This window comes from Molothrus aeneus, chromosome 4 (assembly GCF_037042795.1).
Source record: "Molothrus aeneus isolate 106 chromosome 4, BPBGC_Maene_1.0, whole genome shotgun sequence".
NCBI lineage: Eukaryota > Metazoa > Chordata > Aves > Passeriformes > Icteridae > Molothrus > Molothrus aeneus.
The window spans coordinates 28,163,010-28,174,420 of record NC_089649.1 but is presented as its reverse complement, the minus strand read 5'-3'; the positions used below and the strand labels follow the sequence as shown (position 1 = coordinate 28,174,420).

Here is an 11,411-nt window from a genome sequence, read left to right as displayed (position 1 = left end):
GCAGGGTGAACATGCATCTCCTGTGCTCCAGTTCAAACTGGGTTTCTAAAGACACTTTTCACTTCTGCTTTGGTTAAAGATCTCATCCAGGTTTCATTTTCTTTATAGGTTTGCCATAATCTGTGACTTTCAGACTCTGATAAACTAAACCCATGTGTGACTCATGTCAGCTGATCCCTACACAACAGGAGGGACACAGGGAGAGCAATTATTCTCTGCAACATGTGCAGATGGACTTGCAGTGTGCTGAGTGCAGCACTGATCAAAGGCAGCACAGCAGGGTTCAGAAGCTTCCCCACAATGTCAGCTGTGCTCCCAGCATCCAGAGGAGGCTGGAAGAGCAGAAGAATCTGGGGAGGAGGAAGGTAGGACAGAGATTCTCAACCTCAGTGTGAAGTTGCTTGATTTAGGGCTGGAGGATTTACCTTATGTATTCTTCCCTCAGAAAGTCTCACAAAGGAGGTCACATCACGACATCTGATGTATAATTTTTACAGGAATAACCAAGTGTTTTACTCTTTCATTATCTTGTCTAATAGCTGGCATCTGCCTAGACAAGAAGGAATCATCTTAGGACATCAGACACAGTCATTAGGTGAATAAATTTAGGTGAGGTAGGGACTTAGATACTCTGAGATCACAGGAATATTCCCACTAGCTAAAGATGATGATTCATCAGGAAATGTTAATGTAGGGCCACAGGTAGAAAAGTAATAGGCCAGAAGCACAAATAAATTTGATTTATCCTAAACTTAGCTCCCAATATTTTCCAGCAGGAGAAGCACACAGTTGACTTGGGTAGATATGGTGGGATTTCAGTACACCGAGGGAGGAGAGAGAACTGTGCTTCAGTCAGGATCATGTAAGGAAGGAGACAGGTCTTGTAGGATTGTGCTGCTTCAGCTTTCCTGCTCATACTCTTGTGCTATATGCTATTAGCACTTGATAGATTCACTTACGGTAGTAAAGCACCTTGAACCAAATGGTGTTGTCATGTCCAAGGGATTAACATTAGAGTCTCCAGGTCTGGACGGATTGTCTAAACTGACCCAGAATGGCTACATGCTTCCCACTTTTTCATCTGCCTATACAGGGAGGATTGTCTATGCCAAAAAGCGTCCAGTCTCCTACACATAACAATGAAATAAAGTGAAAACAAAAAAAGAAACAAACAAACATATGTGATAGGTCTTATTCTGTGCAAATTATTGCTAAAGACGAGGCGGATGGGCCTCTTCCTGTAAATTTAAACCTCTTAGCACTCACATTATCCTACCTCATTCACATGAAGAAAAACTTTCAATCTTTTTACTTCAATATTTATAAGACCATCAACATGGAGTACAACTCGAGTGCAGCAGGGTGATGACAGGTAATTACATAAAACCTGTAAAGTATAAGCCACATATTATTAAATACAGTCCCTTCCCTTCCCTTCCCTTCCCTTCCCTTCCCTTCCCTTCCCTTCCCTTCCCTTCCCTTCCCTTCCCTTCCCTTCCCTTCCCCGCCCGCGCGCCCCCTGGCGGCCGGAGCGCTCCCGATCCCCCCGGTCCCGTGGCAGCGCCCCCTAGCGGCGCAGGCGGGCAGCGCGGCCCGGGCGGCGCGCGGGGGGCACGGGCCCGGGCGGCCGGGCGCGTGCGCGGCCCCGCCCCGTGGCGCGTGCGCGGCGGGCGCACCCCGGGTCGGCGCGCGAGGGCACGGCGGGAGAGGCCGGCGATGGTGCTGGAGACTCTGGCCCGCATCGTCAAGGTCCAGCTGCCCGCGTACCTCAAGCGCCTGCCGCTGCCCGAGAGCGTCGGCGGCTTCATCCGTCTCACAGGTAGGCGGGGGCAGCGGGACCCCCTTCCTGCCCCGGCGGCGCGGTCGGTCCTCCCTGGGATCCGGCTCTCCCCCCTCGTTCTGGGCATCGCTCGCTGTCTGCCGGCCGCGGCACAGAACAGGGAACGCCGAACCCTGAACTGTTGCAGCAGGAGGATGACCCGACAGGAGGTGTGGGGATGAAGTGCAGGGACAGAGTGAAACGTTCGCCTCTGAAATTCCTCTGGGAACCAAGGCCGGTGGGCCAGAGGCCGTGTGCCGGGATGGATCGGGATTCAGCCGGAGGCCTAAAGCACGGCCTCTTCGTCTTCCTCACAGCTCAAAGATAGCATCTGAACCGAGTTAAACCAAAAAAAATCTCTTTCTAGGAACCCGCCACATACATAAAGTTAGGATAGTTTTTAAATGTAGTAATTGTTGTAAGTATTTTCTGCGTGAGGGAGTAGAAACAGCAGTTCATTGATTGTAGCTCTGTGACAGAGTGAACAAGAACTTCTGTGGGCGCTCAGTGCTCTGCACACCGGGGCTCGGCCGTGTGACACAGGCGGGCCCTCAGGCAGGGTCAAGTGACAGGATTAGTTCGGTGACAAGAAGGAAGGAGCGCTCTCCACAGAAAGTAGAAGTAGAAAAAGTTATCAAAGTGCATAATCAACCTTATATCTTGCAGCACTAGCACCAAGACTGTAATAGTGTTGGAAAATTGTTAAATTTAGAACAGGCACAGTTTATTTAAAACCAGATTTGAGCACTTCTTTTTTTCCAGCATGTTTATGCTGCTTGTGACCTGCAAGTCTCATTATCTTCCTCAGAAACAAGCAAATCTCTTTTAAATTAACTGTTCTTCTTCCACAAGTACTCTCTCATATGAAAAAGGTGTTAATTATATTTACCAAATAGAGAAATTCAGCTGCTACAGAGTTGGGAGGTAAGGGAGGATAGAACAAACTACAGAACAATGCAACTTCTCCTGTTTCTATTATTTGTCAGTTTATTAATAAAGCCAATTGCCTTGTAACCACAACTTGACTTAAAATTTGTTAAGCTTAATAATATTTTAGTATCTTACTGCTTTACTTGTCTAACTATGTCTTTTTGTAACAGGATTTTATTTGTGCAGTCTTCTGTACTCATAATGTGTAGTAGTAATATGATTTATTCTGAAAAACCTCTGGAAGGTTTGGTCTGTAGACCAGAATCAGGGCTTTGGGGTTTTTACCTAGTGTGATCAGCATGGGAGAACTGTTTTGTTGTCACATTATTTACCCCACTGACTTCAAGGTACTTCCTCAAATTTGGAGAGAGGACAAGAAGCAAATAACTGCTTTCTTAAGTGTAGACCAAACATGTGAAATGTCATTCCCAAAAATACTAAACAAAAGTAAAAGAAGGAGCTGAGTCGGAAACTGCTTTTGAGAACTGGCAGGATTTAATGAGCATACCTGAAAAATCCACTGCCTCTAGTTCTTAATGATTTTTTGGATGGACTCTAAAAACAGGAGACAAAGGTATATTTAAAAATACATGGCTATAGAGAGAACATTTTTACATTTTAATTTTTTTTTCAATAGTATACTAGACTAGTATCTGCCACCATGCTTATATACCTCTTCCTGCCAGGGTGAATATGAATGAAAAGGGGGGAAAAAAGCAAAACTGTACAGCTGCTTCAAGTTATGGCATTATGGCATAGGATAAATGCAACACAGTGAGACTTTTGAGAAGGATGTTGTAGGACACTGCATCATAGGCACCTACAGTAGAAAATTATCATTTCTTAGGGCATAAAGGTTATTGAGAGTCATTGAAATGTCATTGCTCGGTGAAGGGCTGTGTGCTTGCTTGCCTGCAGAGCTGCTGTCAGTCTTAAGTTTCATTTGAGAAAATGATTGCTTGAGCAAGTGCTGCCTCTTCTGTGTTGTGGTCTTTGTCCTGTCCTAAACCCTCTAAGAGCAGAGGATTCCCAATCCTGGGGTTATTTTGCAGTGAATTATCATTAGGAAAGACTATTAGACAATAAAGAAAATTATCATGCTGTGCTGCTCAGAAGCCTCTTCCAGTGTCTTGCAATTGCTTCGTTAGTCTTCTCAAGTTCAGTGAAATGAACAGTGCAGTCTCATGCCAGCATTGCTTTTTGCCCTGGAAGGTGTCAATAAAATGGCATAGAGATTCACCTCAAAATAGCAAACAACCAAAACCAGGATAGATCTGCTTGTTAGTTCTGAAGAGAATGTAATTAGTTGGTACTTCGAATTTGCATGAAGAATGTCATCACTTTAGAGGACATACAAGCACAGTTCCAATATTCCTTTTGACTGGTAGTGAATACTTGTTAAAATTTTGATTTGTAGTTGAGCTGTTACTGTAAGAAGCTGCTTTTGGGTCTGCATAGGGTTATTTCCACAAAAAGTAGCTGAAACATAAATCAAAGATACTAAAGGAGTAGTTGATGGAAGATAAGCAGGGAATACCTGCTTTGATTTTCCTCTCAGTGGCTGGTCTGTACCTTTATTCATAGTGTATGTGTTTCTTTTGGTTTTGGACATGTTACTCTTGTAAAAATTAAGACCACCTCTCCTTGAAAATATCCATTGCCTCAGCTTCTTGGAATTCTCTGGTTTCTGATATTTTCCAGGACTTATCTTTGGGATTAGTCTCTATCTAACACAAGTCTGAAGATTGACCTGTTCCATACACTACTCTTCATTTCTGTCTCCACAATCTGCCTGTCCCCATGCAGCAGAACCGATAAAGAATCTCCAGAATCAGTGTAATGGCTGAATTCTGAGTTGTCAGCTGTGAAAATAAAGTCTTGTGAATTGCCCTACATCTGCTTCAGAAAGGTATGCATGGCTTCAAAACCAGAGCAGTCTACACTTGTAGGAAGGCATTGCATTAGTGTGGATGAAGGGTTTTTACCATCCCTGCTCACCCAGCCTAAAAATCTCTGACAGTGTCTTGTATCTCATGCCTTAGAACATGATCACATTGATTTTTCAGTTTAAACACAGGAGCTTCAGGCAGTCTTTTGGCAATAACAAGCCAGTTTATGGTTAGTGAATGTAACATGAATGTAACTGGGGCTTTCCAGAGACTCCCAGATTAGAAGTAAGCACGGAATTTACTGGCTAGTGAGGACAAAACTATTTATCGGCAGTTATCTTGGTACAAATATTAAATAATAACCATCCTAAACAACAGCCTTGTACATCCTATTCATGTTTATTTCTAATTTCCCTTCTCAGAGGTTACAGCTATCATGTTCCTCTTTCACTTGTATGAACCCAGCTGGCTGTGAGCCATTCAGAGACATGACCACTGTTCTCATTTTGATGCTGTATCAGAGTGTGAGACCTGTCCTTCTTGTGTGTCAGTCTTAGCCCAGTTATATTCACCACACACTTGACAGATGCCCTGGTCCTGGTGTGCCCCTTGGAATGTCTGTTCTGTCTTGGAGTTCAGAGGAGTGGCTTTGTAGAGATCCACATTTTTGTCAACAGTCAGGTTAAATACAAAGTTTGGAATTTTTTTTCAGTAACCAAATACTTTACCTCTCTTTTGAAATACATTCCAAGTCAGTCCTTCAGGTAAGGTAAGAAAGTGTATTTGGATTCCTGATGGAATTGATGGAGTGTTCTGGAAAAGTAATGATAGAAAAGGCAGACAGGCACTGCTGTCCAGGAACTCAGGATTCTGTGCAGCTGAAAACATTTAAGTATCTCAGTGTTAATTATTATTTAGGGCTTGCTGCTCGTTGGAGGAACTAAGTAAAGAGCACCAGAGATTAATGCCTTGCAGTGAGTCCTAGTGAATGTGGTGAATTGTGGTTTGTAGGGACTGCTGCAGGTGCAGTTGGGGAATGACTGCTGAGACTTCTTGCAGTGCCTTTAGCATTTATGCAGCTGTGATGCATTGCCAGATAAATGCACTAAATGTGGCTGTCACATCAAAGGCAACAAAGAACAAAATATTAATCCCACAAATTATTTTCATTATGTGGTCTGGTTCCAGAAAATTCAAATCCTTAAGAAAAATCCATTGGATTCTAACTGGAGAAATATTAGCATAAACTTGTGTTTTACTAGTACAAATTAAATCAGGCTATACAGAATATTGTATTTTTCTAGGGTTACAACCCACCTGGCAGACTTACCCTGCTCTTTTGTGTTTTCTTTCTCATACATCTTAATTTCAAAAAACAATTTGTAGAGCAGAATCTTGCTATATTCTGATCTTAAATTATTTTGAAGTTGATTAGTGTCTTGTCTTAAAAAATGCTTGTGCAGCTACTTGTGGTCCAGCTTGTTATACTTTTTTCTTTCTTCTAAAATATTTTTAAACTCCCTTCTGTATGAGTGTTTAGATTTAATTATTTTCCAGAAATTTAGAAAAGTGCTCTCAACCTTTAGTGCACCATGGTATTTAAATTGCACTGGGGTGCATGTTCTTCACAGCATGTTCTGCTGGAAGAAAGTAGATACACTTATTTATATAAATGCCAATTATTGATGCATTTCTTAAAAAGTCCAGTAAGTCTTCTCTCACCAGTATGCCTAGAAGATTTATAATGATGTAGCAGTAGGGGAGCCAGATCTTCAGTGGATACTTTTATTTTTTAACTGTACTTGAGAGAAGTTCTTTACCTTGGTAAAAAGCAATTTTCTGTGACTTAACCTCCTGGTCTTAGGTGTCTTTCTTTCTCCATGTTGTAGAAACTGATTGCAGATCCCTGAGCAGAGGTCTGAAAAATAAAACCAAAGAGATTGGTGAAGGTTTTACCAGTACCTTAGTGTTGCCCATTTCAATAAATCTTCTATATGTTTTATATTCTTCCATTGAATAATCTTCTAGAGTGATAAAATGCAATTTCATCAATTAATTTCAATTCAATAAATTCTAGGAGTCAGATTTTTACTTTGGCTGGAGTAAATCCTAGGACTTAATCTAGGTCTTCTTTTTTTTTCCCTGAGACTCACCAATGGAATCTTGTTTTCCCTGAGGGCCCTGCTGAGCCCCATTTCATACTTCATGTGCAAGTAGCTGCTGCTGCACCATCCTGGAGTGGTGCCGAAAGCCAGCCTAAATCCCACCTTATCTCTAGTTTCAGAATGGCTGCGGTTACTGCCTTTCCTGGGCGTGCTGGCCTTGCTCGGTTACCTTGCTGTCCGTCCCTTCCTCTCCAAGAAGAAACAGCAGAAGGATAGCTTGATTAACCTCAAGATCCAGAAGGAAAATCCCAAAGTAGTGAATGAGATCAACATTGAAGATCTGTGCCTCACTAAAGCTTACTGCAGGTGTTGGCGTTCGAAGACGGTAAGACATTGTGCTACTGTAGGGTTAGAGACTGAAACTTGCATATTTTTAGCAGCGCTTTGGTGGTGGATTGCTCTGTGTTGAGCTGTTGCATTTGTCTGGAATTGGAACATGCTCCTGAACTTTGTAGAATGGCACAAACCTGTCTACATGAAGAAAGCAACTGTAGAAACTTGAAAGAAACACAGTAGGGTTTCTCTAAAAATGTTTAGAGAGTGACCACATGTGAGTAAGAATAAAACCAAGCAAACCTGTTTTACTATTTGGAAATACATTGCAACTAATTAAGAGATAACTACTCTTATTTTGCAAAGAACAATGCTTAGAAAGTTGTTCATATTAGAATGAAAATAAGGCTGGGCCTGTGTTGATGATTCCTGTCTGGTCCAGAGCAGTGAGATGACTGGTTGGGATATTCCATATCCCCCAAATCAGCTAGATGTAAATGAGTGTATTTCATTTTGCCTCAATTTTCATTTCCTGATTCAATTTTGAATGTCCTGACCACAGTCTGGTTTTGTTTTCCCTGGACCAAATGCTTTCCTTTTTAATAAAAACAAAAAAGTCTGCCCTGAACTGAAGAAGCTTATCTCAGCTATTCTCACTTTGGACTAATCACTTCAGCCAAGTATTACAGCTTCTCTTAAAAAAGTACTTTCTGGTTGCAAATGACTAAATCTATTAAGAGCACTCTTAATAGTTGCACAGTAAGTCCATTTGTAGCTGTGATGGCTGTTTTGTTTGCTGTTCTTTCATGGAAAAGGCTTTGTCCCTGACTCTGTGTCTAAGAACAGCTATTTTAGGATCTCCCAAACTTAGTTACCCATTAACTGTGTTTGTTGCCCTTAGTATCCTGTGTCTGATAGGAGACAGGGAGTTTGATGTTGAACCAGGACATCACAGGAGGAACTAGCAACATTATCAGAGCACTCAGGGCTTAGGAAGAAATACAGAAATCACTGTATTTCTGTAATGCACTGTATTTCTACAATGCAACTGCTGTACAGAATTATGCTAATTCCTTGTGTTTGGTTTTTTGTTTTCAGTTCCCTGTCTGTGATGGCTCCCACAACAAGCACAATGAGTTAACAGGAGATAATGTAGGTCCACTAATACTCAAGAAGAAAGAAGTATAGCAGATGCTTAATCTAGGTCATGACTGGTAAAAAGTCTTTTCTACTGTTGTAGTTGCAAGGGACAGCATTTTGTTATGTGATTGGTATTATTTAGTTTCATGATTGCTGTAGATTTCTTTTTGGAAGAAATTGCATTTAGACAGTGATGAATTTGTCACTGTTTTGGTACCTTATTCTGAGAAGAATTTTGCCTGCTTTGTAAAACTGTAAAGTACCTATCTCTGTAAATAAGTCGTTTATTTCAATAATAAATTGACTTTCTACAACTAAGCCTTTTTTGTATGAACATACAATTATAAAACTGTCACTATTTCAAGTGCACTTTTCTGTTGAATTTGTTCTGCTGAGAAATCATGTTTTACTCAGCTATTCAGGAACAAATTTAAGTGTACTTAAGTGGGGGAGAAAAAGATACCAACTTTCTCCTTTGTGAATGTATTTTCAGGCAGCAGATGAGTGTTAAGTCATGCTAGCTGAAGGTCTGGCCTGCGTGGTGTCTAAGTGGGCAGTTTGTTGGTCTTACACAAAGCAGCCCAGCTCAGACAAACCCCACACTGCTGGAAAGTTTCACACAGCATCCCAGGTGGAGTGCTGGCAGTTCCAGGCCATATATAAACCAATTTATTGAGCAGGTCACCCACCACCATTAACCCTGTATTTTGGGCCCTATTTTGGTGGTAAGGACACATAAATTTGCCTCTTGCAAGTTCCCTTGCATTACAGTCACTACTTTTTGCATTGGGAATTTTCAAGGGATGAATGGGTTAAGAGACAGAAGTGAGGATGCAGAGCTGAGCTGTTCTCTTGGCTTGTTACTCATTCAGAATTATTATTTAGGCAAGTCAGAACGTTGCTGTGCTGAGGCTTAAATTCAGATGCAAATAATTACTACTTACCTAACAGCTGGATTTCTAATTAATTATTCTAAAGTGCTTAATTCTCCCATGAAATAGTGTATCCATGAGTTTAAAAATAAAAATTTGGTCCATGCTCCAGTTTTAGACAATGGTACCATGACAGATCTCACCCATTCCTTAACAGCATTTCATTTGACCCTTTGTTAGGTGGGAAGCCCCAGAGCTGTTGCCAAAGGTGATCACCAGAGTGCTGAAACAGAAAGTGAGTCAGAAAGCTGTTCTCACACATAAGGAAGGGCTCTTGCAGCAGCAGCAGAGTTAAGGTAGATCATTCCTCCTCCATTTGTGAGAGTTGTAGTTCTAGGTTCTAAAACCTCTTGCCTTGCAGCAAAAGATGGCAGATCAGGATGTGACTGTGTATTAAATGCCTGCTTTTACAAAGTGTGTAACACTACCATGGTATAATGTTTATTGTTTAAATGCTTCATGGTGGTCTTGCCTTAATGGATGAGCAAACCATAAATGTATTAGGATATAAACATTTATAACAGAGAAAAATATATAAAGGTGTCTTATACTGTTTTCACTTATAGATGTATATAGAATACCAATCCCCAATTCTTGGGTTCGGTGAAGAAATTACTGTGAAATGTAAAGCCCTATCTTTGACATTTTTTTCAGGGTCTAAAAATCACAGTCTACTATAGCAGACTTATTAGACACAGGCCTGTACGTGCTTCCAGCTTTTATCAGGATACTTCTGTATTCAAACAGATTGGTTTCCTCTGAAATCACAACCAAACCTGTTAAATTAAGGGAAACCTTGTTAAAGTGAGTAATACAGCAACATGGTTTTGTTTCTCCCTAAAAATTCCTTGAAGAGAAGAACAATGCAAGGTTTAACCTCTTCATTACTTAATCAAGCTGTGTTAAAGATGGAATTTTTTTTTCTCCCTACTTGCTCTTAGATGAGATAGTTTAACAGCAATCTACAGACATGGCTATAGGATAAAGAGGGACAGTTTTTTGTTTGTGCTTATATCTGTAAGGGCATGGAACAAATTTGTAGTGTTGCAAGAGCAAGTCACAGTTCTTCTGTAGAAAGCACACTTTATAATTTCCACAAGATAATTTAATAAGAATCACAAGCAAGATAAATCATAGTTTCCTTGGATTTCAAAATCTGTCAAGGTAATACTCTCTCATGTCCACAGAACTTCCTATAGAAAATCTCAAAGAATTTACTAATCTTTTCTATCTGAAGTCAGAGATAGATAGCTAAAAGCTGAAGTGCCTGTACAACTCTGTGTCTCACCAGCAACTGAGAAGTTGAACTAATTATCTGACTTTTCTAATCTAATTGGGAAGCTCCATACACAGGAATAAATTTGCCCTAAATACCAATAAAGACTGGAATGGAGGTCATAGGACCAGGTCTTCAGTGTTGATGGAAAATCTGGGGAAATTGAAATCAGCATTTTGTGACACCTATTTACTCTACAAGAACAGCAATGTTTTCCTGTCTTTTCGTAATTAATTTGAACATGGTTATAATAGAATACAAATAAACTTGTAAAATAGGTTTGGAGAAAGGTGTCTGACTCGGGGCAACTACTAGACAAAGTAAATATAACTGAAGTGCAATTGACCAAAAATTTGATCTCTTGCACTCTATTTAAAAAGCAAGATACAGAAACTATCATCCATTTTGTGGCTGTATTACACCATGACTCTTTCACAGTTAATTTTAGAATTCAGTTTAAATTCCATAAAAAGCTCAGTTTGGCTGAAAAAGAGAGAGTAAGCAGTGATTATAATCACATCATCATTACATCCCCTGGCCTGTTGGACTCCCTGCTTGCAGATAGATAGACAATTTCTGTCTTTTCCCATATGCTGCCTGCTGTAACTGCTGGATGCTGGCTGCTGGGAACACTTTCTGCTGTCAGACCTTTCTGCTGCAGAGGTTCTTGTGAACCTTCTGGAACAGCAGACTCAGACTTCCCCCACACTATGCCTGTGATTATGTCTGCATGACAGCGGGACTTGGCTTATCAGTTACTGCACATTGTGCTCTTATTTTATTTCCTGCAAATAAGAGAATACCATGGCATAATTATTTAATTGGCTTGAATTTATACCTTATTCATTAATGATTTTCAAGGCTTTTTGTTAAAAAGGAGGTGTTCTTTAATGTCAGGCTTCACTTGTACTCTTACTGAAATCTAATCTCAAAGTTAGTTGCTGTTCAAAAGCAGCTGAAACTGTCATGATACTTACTAAAAAACCC

At 40.7% G+C, this 11,411-nt stretch overlaps 1 protein-coding gene across 1 annotated transcript; it reads left to right on the top strand.

The window, feature by feature from the left end:
• The first annotated feature begins 1,666 nt into the window (after window positions 1–1,666).
• On the top strand, window positions 1,667–8,534 carry CISD2 (CDGSH iron sulfur domain 2). Its single transcript, XM_066548163.1, has 3 exons — window positions 1,667–1,819; window positions 6,917–7,128; window positions 8,175–8,534. The coding sequence occupies exons 1-3, from the start codon at window positions 1,717–1,719 to the stop codon at window positions 8,262–8,264; spliced, it is 405 nt and encodes a 134-aa protein (XP_066404260.1). The 5' UTR covers window positions 1,667–1,716; the 3' UTR covers window positions 8,265–8,534.
• The last annotated feature ends 2,877 nt before the right edge of the window (window positions 8,535–11,411 follow it).

Coding starts and splice junctions, on each gene's coding strand:
- CISD2 (XM_066548163.1), top strand. CDS start 1,717: ATGGTGCTGGAGACTCTGGCCCGCATCGTCAAGGTCCAGCTGCCCGCG. Junction 1,820..6,916: donor CGGCTTCATCCGTCTCACAG/GTAGGCGGGGGC, acceptor CCTTATCTCTAG/TTTCAGAATGGCTGCGGTTA. Junction 7,129..8,174: donor GGTGTTGGCGTTCGAAGACG/GTAAGACATTGT, acceptor TTTTGTTTTCAG/TTCCCTGTCTGTGATGGCTC.